The sequence below is a fragment of the Eubalaena glacialis genome, chromosome 9 (assembly GCF_028564815.1).
Source record: "Eubalaena glacialis isolate mEubGla1 chromosome 9, mEubGla1.1.hap2.+ XY, whole genome shotgun sequence".
NCBI classification, from domain to species: Eukaryota; Metazoa; Chordata; class Mammalia; order Artiodactyla; family Balaenidae; genus Eubalaena; species Eubalaena glacialis.
In genome coordinates this window covers 117437401-117461443 of record NC_083724.1, presented here as the reverse complement: position 1 = coordinate 117461443, position 24043 = coordinate 117437401, and the positions used below count along the sequence as shown (strand labels likewise).

At 49.4% G+C, this 24043-nt stretch overlaps 1 protein-coding gene across 1 annotated transcript; it reads right to left on the bottom strand.

Moving 5' to 3' along the window:
- Window positions 1–199: 199 nt before the first annotated feature.
- NEIL2 (nei like DNA glycosylase 2) lies at window positions 200–14084 on the bottom strand. Its single transcript, XM_061199480.1, has 5 exons — window positions 13907–14084; window positions 11881–12020; window positions 6271–6605; window positions 2065–2264; window positions 200–601 (listed from the first exon to the last, which is right to left on the bottom strand). The coding sequence occupies exons 2-5, from the start codon at window positions 12016–12018 to the stop codon at window positions 288–290; spliced, it is 987 nt and encodes a 328-aa protein (XP_061055463.1). The 5' UTR covers window positions 12019–12020; window positions 13907–14084; the 3' UTR covers window positions 200–287.
- Between the last annotated feature and the right edge of the window lie 9959 nt (window positions 14085–24043).

Genomic DNA, 24043 nt, shown 5'->3' with positions numbered 1-24043 from the left:
ATTCCGGGAGGTTTCCCCTTAACTGCCATCACGATTTGCCTCATCTGTCAACAGTGGTGGAATTAGATAGGAACAATTAACCAAAACTAGAAAAGAACAAAATCGGACCCTGTGGAAACTGCCTCAGCCTGAACTCCGGTGAGATGAACACCAACAGTACTGGCGTCCCGACCCCACCCCCCCAATTCCTGTCCCCAGTCCCAAACCCCGCCCACAACCCCTCGGGCGACACTCAGGCCTCACGGTCCCTCGAGGGCAAGGCTCTGCGTAGAAGGGGCCCGAGCGCCCTAGGAGGGCTCCACCTGCTCTGGCTCATCCGGTGACAACCTGGGCTGGCACTGGGGGCACCACCACGTGAGCCTCCGGAAGCTCCCCGGAGGCCCCAGTGCCTCCTTCACGACCTGGTGCCCAGCAGGGCACCGCTGCTTCTGGTAGATCTGCGTGTGCTGCTGTCTGCCCTGGAACTTGCCCCGCAGCCAGCCTGCACTGAAGGCCACCACATGGTCCACCAGGGCCTCGAGGCGAGGAAGACCCAGGAGCGAGCCGGGAGAAAGCGGGTGGATCCCAGCTCTGAACAGGGCCTCGTTCTTAATGATGTTCCCTGGAAGAAGGCAGGGAGGGGACAAGGGAAGGAAAAAGGACATATCCATAAGGAAAGCTGGCCACAAAATTAACAAAACAGAGCACAGCTGATACGATGGCAGCGGGGAGCATCTCAGGAAGATCCAGCGCGGCTGAGAAGCTCTCGGGCAAGTCACGTACTGAATCAGCCGGCCCGTCTGCGAAGTATTTGCTAACACTTACCCTTTAGGTTGTTGTGAAGACGAAATGACATACAACTCACGCGTGGCCCATGTTACAGCAAAGAGATTAACAAGAGGGGCTCCGGACCCGAGTGCCTGGCTGTGAATCCCGGCTACCTGACCCTGGTGAATTCCCTGCCTTCTTGAGGCTTCCGTTTCCTGGTCTGTAAAGCGCGGGGGAGGTTCCCTGGTTTTCGTGGGCAGTAAATGAGAATTCTCACACACACATACAAATGCTGAGCACCGTGCTGGTATGTAGAGAGGAATCAATAAATACTAGCTGTTACGATTATTTAAAATGTCAAGCATGACGCCTGAAATATAGAAAGTGTTTAGGAGGTATTATTATATTACTTTCCTACTCCTGCCTCATTTGCTGTGAAGTCAACCTCGACCTCTCCTTCCAGAATCAGTAAGTTTCTTCAAAATATCCCAACAGTGCACTTTCTTTAACCTCTACCAGGCATTTATCACAGTCTATCTTAAGCTCCAGGGGGCTGAGTCCATGCTTGCTGGGTCACTAACAACACTCTCCTTCAGGAGAGAAGAGGCTCGGTGGAGGCCAGGCGTTCGGCACGTGTGCAGCAGATGGATGGACGGGTGAAAAGGCTGCTCTTTCCAAGAGCTTCACAGTCACACAGAATTTCTCTCTACAATTCGCCAGCAGACTACCTGCTTCATATCTCAGCTGTGCCCTTAGAGCAATGTGTCTTTTGCTTTCGTTTCTTCATCTGAATGAAGGGAAAACTAGTAAAGTGGCCATCCTGGGGAAGAGCAGTAAGGATGAACCCACGTACCTGGCACAGTGGAGTCACCTGAAAAATGTCAGCTGTTCTGATTATCGTTTGTAACAACAGCTGGTTACACAGCATTTCTCTTGCTAATTTACCCCCAAGGCCGCTCCTGGAAGCCTGTGCTCCTCTGGGTGCAGGGTCTGCGTTTGTCCTACTGTACTTAAATTAAAAAATAAATTAAAAAAAAAAAAAAAGGATGGCGGGGACGTGACCCCTGCACTCTAGAAGGTCATGCTCCAGTGTGGCTATCAGGCCGACTACGACTGATAATGTAATTAGTGTAGGAGAGAAGTTAGACGTGGCCTGATCTACTCCCTCATTTTAAAAACGAGGGAAGTGGAGCCGAGGAGCCCAGGTGATCGTCCAGCATCACTGACACCTGCGGTGGGTGCCAGTTTCCTGCCTCCTGGACGAGGGACTTTTTCATTAAGTCGGTCAGTGGGACCACCCTCTGCCATCAGCCATACCTAAGCCTGAGAAGTATCTCTGGTCCAACAGTGTATAGCAGACGGGCTGCTCCCGGCCCAGAGCTTCCAGGGCCTGTCCTCGATGGAACTTTTCTGACAAGATGTCAGAGGTGGGTCTGACCGCCGGGGAAGAGGAGCTCCACACCATCTGACAGTTATAGAAGGCCAAGAAGCCGCCCCCGCCGAAGTGCAGGACCAGCCTGGGAAGAGAGGAGAGGTCACAGTGCACAGGGCTATGACAGTAGCATCAGGTCACACGTGCACACACAGCTCCCACTCCGCTCAGGATAATCTGGGGAAGCTAAGGTCCCAGAGGAGAAAAGGGATGGCTCTGCCAGAATTGTTAAACTCTCACGGCCAAATGGAGTAATTGAAAGAAAATGTATACTCTCTCCTTTTTTCTGATCATAACAATACGTGTTGGCAGAAGGCAACTTGGGACGTACAGAAAAGTCTCAAGTTCAGGAGGTGTGGCTATGGCACAAAGCAGGGCTTGTTAAGGAAGGAGGACAGAGAAACTGATGCTAAGGAGGCACCTCTCCCAGTCCCAGGCAAGATCTACCAAGAAAGACACATACACACACCGCCCCTCCCCGGGCTTCCTGAATTCCAGGGACACAGGAGAAACCTCATGAACCCTGATAAGCAATAACGGGTTACTCTGTAAGGGGAGAGACTCGGGCTGCAGCTGGACTCCAAGACTCACGTATCTGACCTGGGTGGTATCTTATGTGAAAGTAAAGGGACAACTTGAGAGGAACAGGACTCAGAAAAACACCTACGCATAGTACCTGAGGTAATTACTCAAGGAAAAGTACATCCCAACGGAAATTAAATCAGCAAGGATCTCAAGATGAGGGGAGATGGAAAGGATGGATGGAAAGATTAGCACTGGACTCTGTCACGTCTATTGTGAGATCCGAGTGGCCTGCAATCATAACAGTGCATCTGTAATCCAAGTGTGAGGAAAAGATTCTCCGAACAAAAAGACACCTACATTAGTGTGTTTTTAATATTAATTAATTTAATTATACATAACTAACAATGTAGTTAATTAACAATCTGGAACTAAAATTCTAAACTATCTCAGCAGACACAAGAGATGGGGTAGAAATGACAGGAAAGTACAGAAGAAGAAATATTTTAAAGGTCTCATCTCAGAGGGAGGGGGGAAGGAGAGTGAGCAAAATACCAGTGTTAATAATAAGGGAGAAGATTATTAATTTAATGCTATTAAAAATTTGATAGTTATTAACTCAGGGAAAAAAACAGATATCATTTAAAGATAATATTATTACCAAAGGAATAAAGATGAATAGCAGTACTTCCAAATTAACAGAGGTTTAAAAAAAAAAAGGAAGAAAAGAGACTTCCCTGGTTGCAGAGTGGTTAAGAATCCGCCCACCAATGCAGGGGACACAGGTTCGAGCCCTGGTCCGGGAAGATGCCACATGCTGCGGGGCAACTAAGCCTGTGCGCCACAACTACTGAGCCTGCACGCCACAACAAGAGAAGCCACCACAATGAGAAGCCCGCGCACCGCAACAGAGTAGCCCTCGCTTGCCGCAACTAGAGAAAGCCCGCGCACAGCAATGAAGACCCAACCCAGCCAAAAATAAAATTAATTTAAAAAAAAAAAGGGAAGAAAAGAAATGTGATAAATCCAACAGAAAAGAAGAAAACAAGGGACAATAAAACTACAAATGAAAGAAAATCCAAATAGCACAGTTACCCCATTTCAAAACAAGGAGTTTGCGTCTGAGTTTAAAGAGATACAAAAGCCTGTTATTTACTGTTTATAACAAGCATACCTAAAATAAGTGAAAAAACAGACTTCCAACTAAGTGGAAAAAAGACCAGGGGGTGAGCCAACCAAACATGGAGCGGCACTGTTAACATCAAGAGAAGCAGAATTAGGGCTAAAGGCAGAGAGAGGGTCCAGGACTGTTTAATAATGAAGCTGCAAAGAACCTTTGAGAGTCAGGGACCCTGATGCCTGGGAGCAAGGGCAGCAAAACACAGAAACAAAAACGAAAGACAAGGAGAAACTCTATAAAACCACAACTAGCCTGGGGGACTTCAATGCTCCTCTTCCCAAGTTTTGCATATTCAACACAAAAAAATAAGCAAAAACAGAGAAAATCTGAGCTATCAAAACAATAACCTGTTCTTAACATTTACAGAATGTTTTTCTTTTTTTGTTTGGTTGGTTTTTGTCAGAATGTTTTACTTTTAATGAACATTCTATCTTCATTTATGTACACAAAATGTAAGCAAAGATCAATTATGTGTTTGGCTGCAAATCTTGATGCCAAAAGTAGAAAATTTACAGGCTGCCACCCTGATCGTAATCCAATAAAAAAATTAAGACAACAAAAAAATAACCAAAAAAGATGACCCCAAATACTCAAAGACTTGAAAAATTAGGAAATACTCTTCCATATGGATAGTATACAAAACTATTATTATTTATTTGAAAGACCAACAAAGTAGATAAAACTCAGGCAAGCCTAATAAAGAAAAAAAGGGGGCGTGGCAGCCAAAGCAAAATATGCAACATGGAAGGAGTTATAACTTGACAGGAAGAGATTCAAAAATAAGTGAATGACATGAGTTCACTGTGTGGCAATAAATTTGAAGGCCTGCAGGACCAGCCTTGTTAGTGGAAGAGCGTTCCAATCGCCCCGGCTGGTGACCGAGTCCGGAATCAGCCCACGAGCCCAGCTTCGGGCCATGAGAGGTTTCCTGGGGGTTTCGGGGAAAGCTCTCCTTGCTCATCTGAACTTTAGAAATGACCCTCTCTCTCTTCTCTTCCTCTTTTCTTGTGTGGATATAAGGCCTGGAACTGCAAGAGTCTCCTGCTGCTGGTCTAAGGACAAAGCCAACATGTGGCAAAGTGCAAAGTCAGGAGAATCACAAGAATGTGAAGCCTAAGGCTTGGACCTGCGTCAACACCAAAGGCCACACTCCCTCTGAACTTCTAATTATGGTTGACCCCTGAACAACTTGGGGGTTGGGAAGCTGACCCTCTGAATAGTTGAAAATCCGCGCACGTAACTTACAGCCGGCCTCTGTATCCACGGTTCCATATCCATGGATTCAACCAACCTCGGAGTGAGTCATGTAGCAATGTAATATTACTACTGAAAAAATCCCCGTGTAAGTGGCCCCGTGCGGTTCAAACCTGTGCTGTTCAAGGGTCAACTGTCTGTGAGTCAAAAAAAATCTCACCATTCAAGCCAGTCTGAGTCGTTTTTTTTTTTTTTCTCTCCCTTTTTTTTTGGCCTCACCATGCGGCTTGCGGCAATCTTAGTTCCCCGACCCGGGATCAAACCCAGGCCCTCGGCAGTGGAAGCGCTGAGTCCTAACCACTGGACTGCCAGGGAACTCCCTCTCTGAGTTATTTTTATAGTCCCAAGCATCTTACTGGCCTTACATCATACCATAAACAAAGACTGTAGTTCTGGACATGAAAAAATATGTAATTATGAAACTAGAAAAGTATTTTGATTTGGAGGTAGAAGGAGCCTTCTTTAGCAAGAGGATAAAACTTAAGAGCTATCAAGGAAAATACTGACCACTCACTACATACAAACTAAAAATCCTGACTGCCTAAAGGCACAAACACCATCAAAGGACACAGACAGGCTGGAAACACTAGCACCACACATCACAGAGGGTAACACACAGGATCCGAAAGCCCCTACAAATTGATAAGAAGTACACAAAAAACTCAGTGCTACCATAAGAACGTTCATTCTCTTTGACCATCAATGATTCCTCTGGGAATCTACACTAAGGAAAGAATCCTGAACATGGATAGAGGTTTCTGCACTGATATTCTCCTCAACATTAACAGATTGAAAACTGGGGCAATTCTGTCCCTAAATTCAGAGAGCACTAGTCAAGCCATAAAATGTTGTTCAGAGGCCTCCCAGCCTCAAGGGCTGTGTTTGTTGGGAAAGTACTCCCCGCTCTCTAAGCTGCCAGGTGGTCCCCATCCCTCTCTGGGTGCAGACCACAGTCGACCTGCCATCTCAGTGGGCAGAGAAGCGGGTTCTCTCTCCTAGGCGGCGGGCTGCTGGAGACCACCCAGCGTGCCCGCAGAGCCTGGCCCAGGCCCGCACAGTGGAGCCCTGGCGAACCCCACAGACCCCGCACAGCCGCCGACAGTCACAGCCCACGGCCTGCTCGACCACGCCTTACCTTGGAAAGGGGTCCCTCCAGTCACCCCTCTTGTTTGCTTTCTTCGCTCTGGAGAACTCGTTCACCCAAATGCTGCCAAACAAACCAAAGCTGACCTGCAGCCACCTCTCGGCACCTCCTGCAGGGCTGTCTCCCCACAAACACTGCAGACCATCATCTCCACTGGGGACAGCATCGTCTCCTCCTGGGGACCCGGAGGACTGGTCAGAGACTTCCTGGTGGTGCCCGGCCTCTTCCTTCCACTCTTTGTGTAGAGGCTCTGACAGTGGGTTGTTGCCAGGGCACACGATTTCTTCATCTGGATCAAATCTAAGGAATAATTTCTTTCCATGGACCTAGAAAAAGATGAACATGATCTAAGGCTCTGCTATAGACTTATTTGTGTCCTCCCAAAATTCATGTGTTGAAATCAACCCCCAGTGTGATGGTGTCTGGAGGTGGGTCCTCCAGGAGGTGATTAGGTCATGAGGGTAGAGCCCTCATGAATGGGATTAGTGCCCTTATAAAAGAGACTTCAGAAGGCTCCCTCAACCCTTCTTCCACATGAGGACACAGCAAAAAGATGGCGGTCTACAAACCAGGAAGTGGGTCCTCACCAGACACTGAATCTGCTGGCACCTTGACCTTGGACTTTCCATGCTCCAGACTGTGAGAAATAAATTTCTGTTGTTTATAAGCCACCTGGTGTGAGGTATTCTGTTACTGCAGTCAAAACAGACTGAGTCTTACCCAGAAAGGGGAGACTGGGAGAGGTGTACACAGACACTTATCCTAATGCAAATGTCTCCCCTCGTGCCTCTTCCATGAAACTTTCCCAGCTTGAGTATTTGGGACTTGCCTTTTGCTTTTTGCTCCAGTCGTGTGGGCACTTAGTACATGGTTTTCAAAGTGATTAGAAGCAAGTGGAAGTATCAGATCAGCAATGAAATAGATGCACGCTAGATGCAGGGCCACCCTAGAATACCTGAGGGGAAATACTCCCAATTTTTTCATGAATTAGCTAATAAGTAAATACTAATTGTCATTCCTGTATTCAATTCATAATACTTTTTCTTTGTTAGAAATAAGCAACATACATACACTTACACACCACACACAAATTGACAGCAGCTAAAGACAACCCACTGTAAAATTCTGTAGCCCTCACCACCCCCCTGAAATTGGATTTGATAGAAGGAATGGCCACAAGAGACCTCACGATAAAAAATGACGATCAGTACGATTTCAGTAGAAGAAAATGAAAACAGAAAATGTGTGTAAAAGAATGTTCCAGGTACTGAGTATTCTATTTTCATATTGCTAGTCCTGGAAAGTAATGTGTATATGGCCTGATTCCAGGATAAGCCTGTTCTGCAAGACCCGAAATTCAGGCAGTCTTTCCAAGAATTAAAACCGAAACATCTGGCATTAATAATGGAAATGCCTGTGATATTTTGACCACCAAAGGTACATACTTAAAGATCACAGTTCTGATGAGATCTCCAATTTGTCAATTAGTATAAAAATTAACAACTGGAGCAGTCTTTTGAAGCCCTCTCCCCAAAAGAGGGCATTATCTTTCTAAATAATTCCAGAATAGCTTAACTGCAAATCTGAGCACAGTTGTTTGCTGCCACACATCAGAAATGGTTTCACTGAGCTTACATAAAAACCTGAGCAAGGAATAAAGTAGGCATAAGAGAATTTGCTCCAGACAACACTTTCTCGATGGAACTTCACCCATGTTGGTATAAGGCTGATGAAAATATTTGTCAGATGACCCTCAAGGTCAAAACATTTACCAGGTCAAAAGGCCTAGGTCGGGAGACCCTTGCACCCTTCCCAACAACGGCAATTTCCGCCGTCCCTCTTTTAAATTCCTCTGACACTATGGTTAGTTCAGTTCTAATTGTTAACTGGGTTTATACAACGTGCCAGGCAGTGTGCTAGGTGCTGAGGGTCACACAGATGAGTGAGTCTCTGCTCCTTCCCTCAGGGAATTCAGGATTTAAAAGGAATGAAGTTCTGAACCAGGTTACAACAGGGATGAACCTACGAAACATTATGCTCAGTGAAAGAAGCCAGTCACACACGGCATGATTCCAAGTATGTGAAATGCCCCCACAAAAGGCAAATCTGTAGGACAGAAAATAGAGTAAAATGGTCGCTTAGGGCTGGGGGTGGAGAGTTGGGGTGAAAGGGAAAGGACTAATGGGCACAAGGCTTCTTTTGGGGGTGATGAAATGTTCTGAAGTTGATTATGGTGATGGTTGCACAACTCTGTGTCAAGAAACTGAATTGTACACTTGAAATGGGTGAACTGGATGTGATGTGAATTACACCTCAGTAAAGCTGTAACTATTTTTTAATTGGAGGACTGGTATAAAGTCTAAGTATGCAGTGGGATTTGATCTCCAGATGTCCCACCCACCCAGACTAGGATGGGACAGAAACATTAACAGGCAGAAAGGACTCAATATTTACCTCCCACCCATAATGCTTTCTTAGGCAGCTCTGGAGTGTGTGCTCTGCAAAATGAGAGGCTAAAACAAAAGAGAAGATGATATGGGACCAAGTGTGGAGAGACTGCTGGCTGCCTCCCACTATCCCTCTCTCCCCTCTTCCCTACCAGCAAATCTACTGATTTCAGGAACGTCAACATACTCAGCTAAAAACCTACGTCTCCCAGCCTCCCTTACAGATGGGGAAGCCAGTGAGATTGTGCAGGAATGGTCAAATGTGGTTTCCAGGAAAGCTCTTTAAAATGGATGAACCATGGGGCTTCCCTGGTGGTGCAGTGGTTGAGAGTCTGCCTGCCAATGCAGGGGACATGGGTTCGAGCCCTGGTCTGGGAAGATCCCACATGCTGCGGAGCAGCTGGGCCCGTGAGCCACAATTACTGAGCCTGTGCGTCTGGAGCCTGTGCTCCGCAACAAGAGAGGCCGCGATAGTGAGAGGCCCGCGCATCGCGATGAAGAGTGGCCCCCGCTTGCCACAACTAGAGAAAGCCCTCGCACAGAAACGAAGACCCAACACAGCCATTAAAAAAAAAAAAAAAAAAAAAAGGATGAACCAGTTTCCAGCTCTCTCCTGCCTTTTCTTCCTGCCTGGAACATGGATGTAATGGCTGGAATCCCAGCTGCCATGTTATCATCATCATCATGAGGATGAGGGCTACACCCCAGGGAGAGAAGAGTAGGAGCTTGGGCCCCAGTGATATCGTGTCACTCCTACACCACCCTGGACCGCCTCCTCTGGACTTCCTATTATGGGAAGGGGGAAAAAAACCCTCCTGACTTGTATAAGCCACTCTTCTGAGTCTGTTATGAGCAATTATACATAATTCCTGACACAGAAACTGGAGAGCTTATAAGGAAGGACAGTGAAGGGCCATGCCAGATAAACAGCTGGCACAGAGTGGAGCGAATTTTCCTATGCCTCACGAGCCCTCCCTGCTCATTCCACCTCCATTTTTGAATCTGTAACTGATTCTTAAACCTGAAATGCCCTTTCTTCTCCTTCTGACCCACTTAAGTCCTCCATCCTTCAAGGTCCAGCTCAAGTCCCATCTCCGTCATGAAGGCTTTTTCTCCAGGCCACAGGACCTCTTCTATGTCGAGGCCCTCAGCTGGGCCTTAATCACACGCTCCCCTCCTCCATTCATTGTTACCTAACAGCTTCCCATTTAGGGACACAGGTCTAAACTTCCAAATTCAACTCTCAGATCCTGAGAATAGGACCCACGGACAGACGCACCGAAAGGGAGCCCACTGATGGGGACCCACTTGCCAGGCAGCTCCCCAAGGCCACCTCCCTTAGGCTTCTGGGCTCCCAACACTGACCCCTGCCTTGGTTTACTGGGAAACCAGTGCCCAGATCCATCTCAAGGCTCCCTTGCCTCACATTCTTCTGTCCACTCAGCTATTGAGTAAGTATTTTCTGCAAGCCAGCTCTGTGAAGGCAGGTGCTAAGATCCCGGCCACTGGGACCCAGAGACAAAGGGACATTAATCCTGTCCTGCAAACTCTGCAGGACAGTCTGGACAAAGAGTCCAGGTGCCCTCACGGGAACAGCACAGACCTGGAGGTCAGGGGGCCTGTGCTCCAGTCTCTGTCCCTTGCTAGCTACGTCGGCTTGGGCTAACCGCTCCTCCTCCCTGAGCCCCACCTCCAAATGCAGAAAACACACATGAAGGTGTAGCAGACCTCTCACAGACCTCTTCCAGTTCTAACCAAGAATGGTTTTATAGCCTGGGTGTGTGTGTGTGTGTGTGTGTATGTATGTATGAGAGAGAGAGAGAGAGAGAGAGAGAGAAGGGCAAGGTGGAAGACAGAGAACTAGTATTTACTGAGCACCTATTATGTGCCAGGCATAAAGTCTGCTTAATTCAACAATTTTAACTGGTAGGTGTTTATCCCCATTTCACAACTCTAGCAGACACTAGAGCTAAGAGGTTATGTAACTTGCTTAGGAGCACACAGCTAAGAAGCAGCAGAAATCCTTGGTTTTTCTACCGCCAATTACCAAATGCCTCCTAAGTGCCGGGCACTCAGTTAAGTGCCAGGAATACAATATTGCTGAGGTCACAGCCCCTGCCCTGTTTACTTGTCTCCTCCACTCAACAGGCAGGACAAATTCAGCAGTGAGCATCCAAAAGGAGGTATAGGGTGCCCGGGAAGCACAGCAGAGTCTCTTCTCCAACCCAGAGAAGGCAGGGCAGGCTTCTCAGAGGATGTGATGGCAAGGCTAAATCCAGAAGGAGACCAGGAATTACCATGGTAACATGAAGGGACAGGAATGGGGGTGGAGCTGGGAGAAAAAGGAAGACCTGCCCACGCAGGGCAGCAGCACGTCAACCATGAAGGACTGTGAGAGGAGCTCTAGATAGTTCAAAATGATTGGAGAGAGATCTGGGGCAGGGTGAACTGCAGGCCAGAGAGGGAGGCATGAGTCAGACCACAAAGAGCTCTGCGAGCCCCTTAGGGCAGGGGTCCCCAACCCCAGGTCCCGGGCCGGGCCGCGGCCTGTTAGGAACCGGGCCGCACAGCAGGAGGTGCGCGGCGGGCAGAAGAGCGGACGAAGCTTCATCTGCCGCTCCCCATGGCTCGCATTACCGCCTGAACCATCCCCCCGCCCCCCACCCCCGCCATCCGTGGAAAAATTGTCTTCCACGAAACCACAGGTTCCTGGTGCCAAAAAGGTTGGGGACCGCTGCCTTAGGGAATTCTGACTTATGCTCAGAGCAAAGATGAGTCAGGCTGAAACCCAGATCAGAAGGCTATGCTCTTTCCTCACCTCCTTGTTGGCCCCATAGAATTAAACACGGTTTCCAAACAAAGGTGCACATCAGAGTCTGCTGGAGTCATCACAACCGCCCCAGACGCTGAATGTGAATACCCAGCTCGTGCACGTGTATTTTTTATAGTTCCGCAGGCCACTGTGCTGCTCACCTGAGGCTGAGAAATGTCAGAAAGTGAGCTGCGTAGAGTCCCAGCGTGGTCGCGTCAGGCTCGAGGAAGTGACAGCATGGAAAGTTTTGAGATAAATTTAGGGGCGGTACAGGGTGTGCTGATGGAGTCGGCCCGCTGGGGTGAGCTGTGGAACGAGCCCGTCAGAAGACGATGCACTCACCTGGGTGTCCTGCAGCCACAGGGATTGGAAGCCGGCAGGGTTCAGCTTCTTACTGCTGCCCCCTGTCTTGACCACCTGCTGCCCCACGAAGGGGGAGACCAGATGGTGAAACTTCCTCACAGACGGCCCCTCCGGCATCCCTGCAGGCAGAAACGTGGAAAAGAGGCCGCTGACTTAGCTGGTTTCTCTAGAATTTCTGATGGGTGCCAAGCTCCAAGCAGCCGTTTTTGGGGTTTTTTTTTTTTGCCATCAACTTTAAGAGCATATACGGCCAAAAAGGGAACGTGGCTGGGATGGGGGGGTCGGATCAAAGAGAAAGCCCCGGTGCAGGAGGCTGTGAGCCAGCTTCCCGAGGATGGCTGCCCCATCCCATCCCCTCTCGCCTTTCTTCAGGCAGCACCAACAGTGTGCCAGGCATCACACCACAAGCGCCCTCCGCTTTGATCCTGTGGCAGCCTGAACGGGAGCCCACCCTTGTTACTTGTTTCCTGGACTGTGGTCCCTAACTCATCTCCAGGCTTTCTCTGTCCTCCTTCTGCCTCCCCAAACCAATCATTCCAGCCCACTGCTGCTGCTGTATCTCCTCTCTTTCAGTGGAGAGATGGTCGAGGTAGAGAAGGCTGTAAGGGACACAGACACAGATGCAGATCCAGCCCTGCCAGGACCACCCTGCTAGTAGCAGCACTGCGTATGTGACAACAATGCAGAGCTCAGAATCATGACAGGTGCAGACACAGGGTCATGTCAGGTCAGATCAGGGAGAGGCCACATCCGGCTTACCTAGGGAAGATTATCCCTGGTAACTGAGAAACAGCTGGGGTTCCATTTTAACCGTGATGTAGGGTGACCTGTGACCCCCATCTCTTCCTGCCCAAATCATCCAAGTTCACTGCGAGCTTGTGCGGGAGGCATTCATGTGTTTGAGCCTGAGTGCTCGGCACCCCAGCTTCTAAGACACAGAAGGCATTCCCCCCACCCTTACCCTACTTATCCACCTGCTTCCTCACCTGCACAAGACTGCAAGTTATGATGAAAACCCAAAGAACTAAGCAGTTTCCTGGCACAGTGGTAGCTACTGCATTTCAGTAATTCTAAGTAATATTTTAAAATCTCTGAAATGGCGGTGCCTCTTACAGTCCATGCTTTCTCAGAGTTTAATTAGCAGCACGTTCCATAATATGTATTTTTAATTTGATGGTGCTTTAGACTCACTAAAATGTAGTACAACTGCCCCTAATCAGACCTTCAAGTCACTCGAGAGGCTCTCCTGACAAAACTGCGGGGCTGCAGGAAGACCGGCCACCGTGCAGCCGACCTGAACCTCAACCAGCTCTGCGCCCTGTCTCTCCAACCGTGGAAGCTTCTGGAAAAGCTCCCCTCTGAAATGCCTCTGATGCTTAAAATCTTTCGACACAAGGGCATGTTTCTCTCTCGGGTTTATTTATGGAGATGGAAAGCTGGGCAGCGAGCGGCCTCTACCACAGCCTTAAAAGATCAGAAGCCGAAGGGACACAGGTCCCGAGGGAACACCCCGCGCACGCTCGTTAACCGCGCCAGGCTGGTAAGGGGCTGGCTAGCGGACCACACTGACGGAGGAGGGGTCGTCGCCGGCGTCCTCTCTTCTCAGCACGCCACCGCCGCCCCCGCCCCGGGGAGAGTCTAAAATGACTGCTTTGCCCAGCGCCCTCTCGGGGTGATGGGGGGAGAAGCGGGCGCAGAGACGGGACTGACGGTCACTGCAGGAGCCTCGGTCGGGCGGGGGGTGGGGGGGATGTTAAAAAGTGGTAAACAGCCAAAAAAGAAAGAAAAATTCAACCCGGGCTGCGGGTTTCCATGAGGGACGCTTCTAAAACGTTCAGTAACTGTTTTCACGCCGGTAACAAGGTGACGAGGGTAAAGCTGGGGAAAGCCCTGCATTTCCGACGGGGGGCGGGGGGACCCGCTACCGCCGAGGACGCGCCGCTCCGCCCCATCCCCACCCCCGCAGGTCCCGCGACGCCGCAGGGGGACTCGCGGCGGGACTTACCGGCTCCCCGCCCGCAGACCCCGGGACCCCAGCGCCTGCGAGGCCCGCAGACCGCCTCCGCGCGGGCCGTGGAAGACCCGGCGCCCGGCGTGCGCGCGGGTTGCCCCCGGGGATGCGCGCGGGACTCTGTCGTAGGCGGGAGGGGGAGGCGTGAGCGGAGCGCGGCTCTGACTGGAGGTGGGGAGTGGGTAGAGCGAGACTCCTCCCCCGGGGGTGGGGTAGCTCGGGGCTCCGCCCCCGGTGAGCGTAGGAGGCGGGGCTCGCCCTGCGCGGGTGGGGTTCGGGATTCCGTTGTCCAAACAGGTGCGGGGCTCTGTCCTGGGAGGCGGGAGTGGGGTTTCGCCCTTGGGAGAGGCGGTGAGGGTGCGGAGCTCCTCCCCTAAGGAGGCCGCTGGAGGCTGGGCCAGTGCCGATTGTCGCGGGTAAAGGGTGGAGAGAGAGTGAGTCTGAGCAGACGGGTGGGGAAGAAGCAAACCGCCTTGGGAAAGTTTATTGTCTTACGAAGATAGAGAAAATTAAGTTGCTGAATAGGAGAACTTTAGGTGGTCAGGCAAAGGCAAGCCTTTGGTTTTGCTGGGCCTGCGAGCCCAGCGAGGTAATTGTGAAAAGGAAACAGGTTGTCAAGAAATCTCATGAAGTTTTTGAAGGGTGGGATTTTTTTTTTTTTTACTTTATATGATTTGAATATTATTATTTGAATTTTTACCGTAAGCAGATTTTGCTTTAAAGGTAATATTAAATTTTTCCAGACAATAAAAAAGATAAAATAGTAGACTATTTTAGAATAAGAATGTTCCATTGTTGTTAATTCTCCAAAGAGGATGGGGAGCCCCAGCACTTTCCAAGAAGTCAGCAGGGAAGTTTGGGGAAACTGTTCCGGATGGCAGGCACCAGGGACCGTAGCTGAGAGGGCCCTGGGGAGGTCTTGGCCAGCACAGGGAGACAGGCCCAGTCCCTCCCCAGGTTGTGTCCTGCTGATCCAGCCGGAGCAGTACGGGTGGCCCTTCTACTGAACCGGCTAGGGCAGGAAGTGAGGAGAGGAAGGCTGGAAGGTCTTCCTACTACTGAGGGTGCTCAGCACAGAGGAGCCCTGGAGGGGGGATGAGGTTTGAGGGGATGGTGTTTCCATCCCCCCCGAGCCTTCTGGTCTCCCTCTTTCTATACCTGGCCTCTTCTGGGAACAACATACCCACCACAGGATGCCACTTGCTGTAGGATCAAGCACACCCTAACAGTAGCTTCTGGAGCCCCTAACTCCCCATTCTGTAGACTCTGGCTGAGCTGGGAAGGAAGCCAGAGCCACAATCCTTGCCTCGCCTCTTGGACTGAATGCCTGGTGCCTAAGAGGGCTCTTCTGAGGCCGAAGGGTTGTAGAGTTGAGCAACCACGTGGTTCACAGCTTACCTCTGTCATTTACAGTATAGCTGTTGTTTGCTGAGCACATGCACTGTTCTAAGCTCCTTACATATATTGCCTCAGTAGTAGTTATGGGGAGACAAAGCAAGTCACAGTATCTCTGAATCTATTCAGCATGAAGTGGGATAGCTATTTCATGGTGTTATTATGGAAATATCACAAAGCAAGGCTTCTCAAACTTTATATGAATCACCTGGGAATGTTGTTTAAATGCAGATTCTGACTCAGGTTTGGAGCAGGGCCCAAGATTCTGCCTTTCCCACAAGCTCCCAGATGCTGCTGGTGGTCCAGGGACACAAGGTGGAGCAGTGAGGACTTAGGAGCACAGCGGTTGGCAGTTGGTGGCACTTAATAAATATTCTTCGAATGAATGGCTAAATTAGATCTTAGATACGAAACTCATAAACTGTAAAGTGCGGTGCAAATGTATGCAGTCTCCATTCTAAGACAATAAAGCTGGGGGATCTGCCTGGCAAAGGGCAAGCTTCCAGAAGCGCAACTCTACAGAAGAGCGGCGAAGAACACTGTTGCTGCATCAGACTACCTGGGTCCAAATCCCACCGCTCTGTGGGCAGAGCTTGGGCAAGTAATTTAACCTTTCCATACCTTAGTTTCTTCGTCTGTAAAATGCAGTGAAATGCCTACCTCACTGGGTTATGGTGGGATTTACTGAGATGATTCACCTAAATCTCTTAGCGCTGGACCTGACATATAGCGATAGATCAATATGTTTTTAGTTATTATTAGTTGCGTCCTGGACGGGGAGGGGGCGGGCAACCTCAAAGCCCACAGGAGCCTGGGCCTCAGCACTATGGGGGTCAGCACCCAGTTTTCTAAGGGCCATGGAGCCAATTTCTCCCTCTCCCTTTGTGCCCGTGACATCTTAAACAGGGTTAAAGTTACAATGCCCATGAAAATCGATTAAAGCAAGAAAGGATGTGATGGAGAAAAGCAGTAGGATGTGGTGGGGAATCAGATTGCCAGTGAATGAGCTTGGGGTCCTGAACCACATGGAGGAGGTTTCGTGTGTCTCTAGGAACCCCTGGGGAGCCTGGAGGGCTGAGAGTGAGGCTCCTGGGTCCATTCCAGTTGCCCCTCTTTTTTGGACGTGTGACTGTGGACGGTGAGCCCTATTTTCCAATGGTTCTAGGACCTTCTTTCATCATGTCTAAACTGGAGAATTCGGAACCAAGGATTCTCCCCAACTTCTAGAGAGACGTTGAAAGACTTCATCTTGGAGTGGGACCCCAGGTTGTGCGGGGTTTTCAGCTTTTAGGTTTCCACTCTTCGGGAGAGGCAGGGGGGCGGTATAAAAGCTCAGATTCTGCAGTCAGGTTTGAATCCTGGTTCTGCATGTACTAGTTCCGTGGCCTAAGGGAGCTACTTAAAATCCATGGGCTGTATCTTCTTCGTGTGCCAAACGTGGTTGTGAGGATATAGGAAAGTTTTAATGGATGTATAAAGCTACTAGCGCAGCTGGTTTGCAGGAGTGCTCGGTAAGTGGTAGGTACTTTTTTTAGCACAATTTCTGGGGTGGTCTCAGATGGAATGTTTGAAAATCAGGCTGTTGCATTCTGGAGGCCACAAGGAAGAGAACGCTGGCGCCCCCAAATGGTGAGCGCATTAACTGCAAGGGAGGTATCTTTATGCCAGTCTCGGCCTCCTTAGTGAGGGTAGGTGCTCAGTAAGTGCCCCTCTTCCTCATGCCAGCTCTGTGGACTTGGGCAAGTTCCCTCGACGATGGTGGGACAAGAGGGCTTGGACCCGATCATCTCTGAGACCCTTCATGATCTGTAAACGAGTCAGGCATGGCCTCCCAATCCAGGCATCCTTTTTCCTAGTGGGGTTATTTCCCTTCAATTCGACTTGCCCTGGTCAGCTGAGGAAGGAAACCTCAGCAATACTACCCCCAGTCCTTAGCAGCTCGTGTCCTGTAACCCCCCCTGTACTCCCAGAGACCCCAGGCCCAAACCCTCCTGTAAGGAAGGGGCTACCAGGAATTCCTCAGCCCTGTCCTTGTGCAAACTGCTAGATTTTAGACTGCAGGACCTCCGGGGGGGCCTAGAGCAGCTCCAGGGGCCTTGACAACTGCCCTGGGACTGTTCCACTGCTTTACTTCATAGCTAAATGGCAAGGTTTGCTCTGGGTCCCAAGTACCAGGACACCCTGGTCAGATGGAGCTGACCTGGTCAGTTTGACCAACACAGCCTTGCAGCCCTGGACTAAACTGGAGCCTGAGTGTAGGCGTTCTTAACCTGGGGAATATGGAGAAGTTTCCAGAGTTCATAGAACCCCTGAAATTGTGAGTGGTGTATGTGTACCACTCATATATGTGTACCTTTCTAGGAAAGTGGTCATGGATTTTGTTACATTTTCAGAGAGGTCTGGGACTCCAAAAATTAAAAAAAAAAAACAAAAAGCACTGCCCCAAATTGCAGAAATGACTTTCTTCAAGCATTCTCCAAGCAGGACCCTGTTCCGGTCCCATAACCTGCCGTGCCTCTCAAACCTCATCAACGCGACTGGGTAGTGAGGGAAGACACCAAGGTCATTTGATGGACGTAAGAAAACACACCACAACTACAGCATGGCATGCTGTCCCCATCAGTGTGACAGCGGTAAAAGACCTGAAAATGTTTCCCATCGATCTGCTTCCTCCACTGAAATCAGCTTTCAGAGCCTACAGTACTTTCTTCAATAGTTCTTCATGATGGGATATTTCTATTCTTTGAAGGGGCGTTTAGAATCAGGACAGGTGACAAAAATTGGTCAAGTGATGTAATTCTATTTGGGACCCCCAAATTCTGTTTGTGGCTGAGAAGCAATAAGCTTGGTTCTCTTAGGCTGATCTGAGCAGGTCTGGAGAGCCTCTAAAGGGAGTTCCAACCTATGTTTTCACCATGGCTGAAACAGTGGAATAAGTAGTTTCCAAGGCAGCTACTTTGAGAGGCAATGCTCATTTGGATGAATAGCTTCTGAAACATTTTTAAACCTCATTACTTGGGTCACAATAAAGGTACTATTTTCCCCTTGGAGAACATCCATCCGGAGTCTCCAGAGGGAGTATTTTCAAATCTTGGGGCCCTGAGGTTTCATCCGGACCAACAAGAGTATGTAAGACTCAGAGAGATGAGCCACTTTGCTCAACTTGTGGTTTCAGAGCTGCTGGTCCAAAGTCCTGGATGCTGGATGGAATTCAGTGTGACCCCAGGGATGAATTTCTTCATGTCTTTTCCTGACCATCCGCACAGCATGACAGCACCAGCCAGGCATGGGACTTGTGCTCCCTGCGTGATACCAGATATGGCAAGGATAATTTCGGATTATTTCTGCTCTCACAACTGCTTAGAGCTTAAAGGGAACTTAAAGATCCCCTCCTCCAAAACATTTGCAGATGAAGCTGCTGAGGTGAAGAGCAGTTTGGTGAAATGCCCAGAGTCACACAGCTAGACACTGGCCAAACCTAGACTAGAATTCTGAAACCTCAGAATCCCGTGTCTGGCTCTTTCTGGTGGGCTCCTCCCTTACTTTTCTTTTCTTTCTTTTTTTTTTTTGTCCATGCCACACAGCTTGTGGGATCTTAGCTCCCCGACCAGGGATTGAACCTGCGTCCTCGGCAGTGAAAGCGTGGAGTCCTAACCACTGGACCGCCAGGGAAGTCCCTCCCTTACTTTTCAAGGAAGCAGAAGCACGGGTGGAAATGGGTACAGAATCTGTTCCAGGAACTGATTGTATGGTAGTGGTCCCCTCCAAGAGCCCCCGGGACCCAGAGATTCACCCAATAGGACCCCATGAGCCATTTTCAAATAGTCAGAAAAGCCCCAAGGTAACCATCTATCCAATAGCCATACCAAGACTGCAGAGCAAACTAAATCGAGCATCTCTGCCTAAGATGGGAATTCAATCAGCTTAGTGTTACAGACTATCTGGTAGTACTTGTTAGCAGAGATGAGCAGTTATGCTTTTTGTTCTTTTAAAAACTGAAGTGTAATTTATATGCAGTTTGAGTTTTGATCTATAAAAAGTGAGGAAAGCCCAAATAATTATGTAGACAAAATAATTTCAAAACATGGACACTGTGGTAGGGGTGGAGTGGGGTAAAGGGGGAACTTTGGCTGTGGTAAGGCTGGAAGCCACATTAAGGAAATCTGCAAGGATGTTAAGGGGTGGGGGGACAGGAAGACTTCCTGAAAGTGTTTCCAGCCCATACCACTACAGAGAAGTCTGGGGGATTCTCTGAATAATTACAAAGCAACGGCTTTACATTGTAAAGCACATTAGCTGGCATCACTCATTGCTTTGTTCAGCAGAGTCCTGGTCAAAGGTCTGTTTAGGATTCTGTTATTTCACTCTTACCTCTTTTGTTTCCCAGCCCAGCCCAAAAGTCTTAAGATAATCAAGAACCCTAGAAATAACGGATATTTTCAATTTTTTATTTTCGTGAGTTCTAAAGGAAAAGGACAGAGGAGGAATGATAGAGCTAAATGTTTCACATGTCTAATTACAACTCAATTCATCTGAGTAAATCTATCTTAAAGAAGCAGCAGCACAAGAGACTACAATATCTTTGTTGTAACAGGGGTCTACTGGTAGTGTTCACTAGTATCGTTTACTAGTATTGAACTTCATCTGAATTGAGTCCTGCAATCAGAGATTCACTGATTTGGAACTTCCAAACTGCCCAGTGATTTGAACTTCAAGTACATCTGGTTAAAAACCTGTGCAGTCACATGTTTATTTCTCAGGTGAAGCGAGGCCACCACAGCTGTAGGACAGAAGGCAGTCACCGCAGAGCAGGGAGGGGATGGAGTGCATGCGTGACGGAGTGTGGGGATCTCATTTATCACCCTTCACTCAAGAGGAGAAGCTCCCTCTTTGGGTCTGTCTGAAAACCCCCTAGCACAGGGCCTGCCACCGCTGCTAAGCTGGGGCCCAAGAGTACCACCCGGTACCTTGCAGGCTTTTCCTGGTTCCACTGTTCCTGTTAGCCCAGAGCACAGCCGTGTATGATCGCCTCTTTCTGTAAAACCAAACCCACAATCTCCCAGGCTTCAACCAGCGATCTAGTCATGCACAGACCCAAAGAAAACTGGACTTTGAGAAACTAGGTCTGTTTTAATGCCATTTTTGCTTGGATTATTTAGTTCTCCTTGTTATTGAAGTCTTTTTGCAAACGTTACAGCTGCAGCTACTGGAGGGGAGATAAAAATTGCACAGGAGCCAGGGTGAAATAGAGCAGCAGTGCTCCCAGGAGGCTAAGGAACTGAACGGAAAGCAACAGTGTCCCGAGCAGGGAGCCCTCAGGAGCATGGATTCCACTTCCCAGGCTAAACCTGGAAGCTTTGAGGCTGGTCCTTGGTTTGGGGAAGATACATATCTGTGTTGTTAAGGATGGTGGCGTGTTTGTGTTCCAGCTTCAAGCAAGGCAAGGATGCAAGCTGAAGAGTAGTTTCCAATGTCAGAAAATGATTTAAAAAACTGAAAGCCAGTCACCTCCACTCCAAAAGCAGCTTTCCAAATGGCTGTTTCTCATGCGCTAGTATCCAAGTCAGTAAGTTCTGGGGGCTCAGAAGGGGGGGCGCATCAAATAAACTCCAGCCCAGCTCCATCTGACGCATGTTCAGTGAATATAAACTTATTTTCACTACTGTCAACCCAAGCCAAACATAATCATGGCTAAATCTGCTACTACTCACGCCCTAAAGGCATCCAAAAGTCAAATATTAAGGATTAATGCTCTTGACTGTTAAAATGATTTGACCTGTGCTTCAAAATTTTTGTCATAGTGAGAGGTGAGCCCGAAAGGGAACGTGAGGGATGTCTGAGCCCGAACACATGCCACTGGCTGCTGCACTCACCGTATTAGGCCAGACATTTCTCGTTGCTGGCCTCCCTCCCCCTCCCCAGCCACTTCCCAACCGTCTGGGAATTGCATCCTTTTGAGTATCCTGATTGGTAGCAACTTGACTTACTCTGAGGATGCATTTGATTTGGGAAAGCAACCAAGTCTGGTGAGCAAGGAGGCTGAATCAAGCTGGATTTTACCATCTGGGGTGAAGCATAAGTTATGACTATATAAGGAATGAGGTCAATCTTTTGGTATTGTGTGTGTGTGTGTGTGTGTGTATATATATATATATATATATATATATCCTTCTGAAAACCATTCCTAAAGGGAAGTGGCAAAAATGTTCTCAGCAAAGACTTCATCATCAGAAAACACATCCTCCCCAAGGCCAACATAAATCCTGGTAGGTTTTATTTTTGGTTTTGAATCTCTTTTTTTATTCTTTGCTAGAGTTATCGGTTACTCATCCCTTTGGATGGTAGCTGTGTTTAATAGCTTTGGCTATTTCTTAGCCAATTAAAAGGCTTTTCCGATTTTACATAGAAGAATGGTTGTTATAGTTTTTTTTTTCCCTTACCTGCTCAAAAATAACAAGGGTGTTGTGAAAGGTCAAAGGCCGCCAGTTGCCCACTGGGTTTGGCATAAGCCAGCTGAGAGGCAGGAAGCTACTGCCAACAATTCTCAGTGGGGGTGGATTTGCCTGTCTGGGTTCCGTTCCACAGGCCTTAGGGCCACTCCCCTCAACCCCACCTCACTTTTAAGATGAAGCAATTAAGCAGTTCTGTAGACTAAGAAAGTGAAGACAAAATGGACAAAGGAGAAATTTTCACCTTCTGTGTCACTGGTGTGGAGCACCACTGAGCCCCTCCAGGGGCTTGTTTGGATCAAACCAGAAAGGAGAAGATGGCAGAGCACGTCTCGCGCACATCTCAAACCAGGAGGGCTGGAGAGACCACTGCCCTGCAGCTCCGCCTCACGCTCCAGCCACTGGTGTACCCGAGGGGAGGTCTAAAAATGCCCCGTTCGTTGGGAGGCAATTTCTGGGCCACAGGAAATTTAGTTAAGGGCTGGTCCAACCCTCTCCTAGGAAACCAAGCCTAGAGGTTACCTGTCAAGGTCAGAAGCTAGTCCTTGTCACTAGCTCCCGTCACACACAGAGGAAGCCTCAGCCAACTGCAGAAAGGAATGAAGGGAGAAACGATTCAGACGCAGCCTGTGAGCGCATCGGCAAAGGGGCCTCAGTGGCTCAGGGCTGCCTTGCAAAGGGCAGCAGCGAACCTCCCAGGAAAGACCTCAGAGGGAGGAGGAGAAAGGAAAGAGGAATACAGATAAATTTATTAGTTAAATACTGATTTTACAGCCATTTCACCTTAAGACAACGTTAGCAGGTTTGTGGGTTAAGGAAGGTATATGAAGGCGGCTTTCTTAGAAGAAAGCGATGTAAATGACGATTAAAACAGAACCTGGGTTTAAAGATACTCTCTGCTGCCGCCAGGAGGATTTGGGCTGGGGGCTGGGTGTTTGGAGTAGCACAGAGGAAGGCCAGTCAGCTACATTCTGTTGGCAGCCAGGACACGGAAGGAAGCGTCTTCGTGAGCCCAGGGCCACAGGCAGAGCGACAGCAAAGTGGAGAGGAGGCCGATTCCCAGCCCGCGAGAGTGGGAAGGCCCCCCCACCCCGGCCGCCCGCCCGGTGTCTTCTCTCATCACTCGTCGTCTTTCTTCCATGAGTTGTGTAGTGTTGGTTTGAATTTATGTTGAGAAATCCCTAGCATCTGGCCTCTTGGACAAAAGATTGCTGCTGGAGAAAGGACGTGGGTGCAGGCGCTGCGCCCTACGGATGCACTCGGCCCGCAGTCCCGGCAACAGACGCGTCTCCGCGGTACCACGGCGCACGCGCAAATTCCAGGCTGACAACCCCGCCCCGCGCAGCGCGGCCCCAGGCCCGGCGATGGTGTCCACTAGACATCCTCTCCAGAAGGATCTCAAGTCTTGGATGAATGCTAGTCAAACTTGCTTCAGCACCAGAACCGTTTTTGTTCTTACTCAGGACCCCCCTGAGCGTGATGGGGTGGAAGAAGGATTTGGGGACGTGTTCAAGCTGCGGGCAGAGCTGAATCACTGAGAGCAGTGGAGGGGCGCTTATTTTAAGAGGCCTGGGGGATGAAGAGAAGGAGCGATTTTAGCCGCGGAAGGAACTTGCGGGGAGGCGAGGTTGCCAGATTGTGAGTTTGCCGAAGCCACTCTGCGGAGGGAGAAGCGGCCCCTCCTCCATCTCCCCACGGAGCATCCGGTAACACCGGCCCTACCCTGTGTTTCTGGAGTCAAGATTCAGTATGAGGAATGCAGGTGTGCCGAGCCGGAAGGGGAGTGTTGGGCGAGGGCAGGACCCGCCGAGGGGCCAAGGCGTCCAAGCACATGTCCATCAGGTACCCTGATTCAGGCTGGAGCAGGGGCCCTGGCACCCTGCCCTCGGATCCCCCGTGCCGGGAACACCGTGGAAAAACCACCATTTCGGGCCACAGCGGTGGAAAGACAAGGGAGAAGGACATCTCGTCTCTTGTCAGGGCTGGTGAGGCAGAAAATGAGAAGGAGTCTGCAACTCCGTGGAAGGGGCTTAAGTATGCTCCTAGTGAAGGGGGGCTCTTCCAGACCAGAGTCTGCGCTCTCTCCAGTCCCCCACCTTGAAAAGCTATCCAATAAAATCCAGCGCCCGCTCCCCTAACCAAATCATTGACTTCAAGTTTCTTCCCAGTTGTTGTCTGGAGTCATTCCCAGACAGAGCAGGCCGGCCCCTGGGAGCCCAGCGCCTCATCTCTGCTGTCCTCCGAGTCCCAAGTCCATGCAGGAATCCAAGGAGGGAAGGAGGTGACA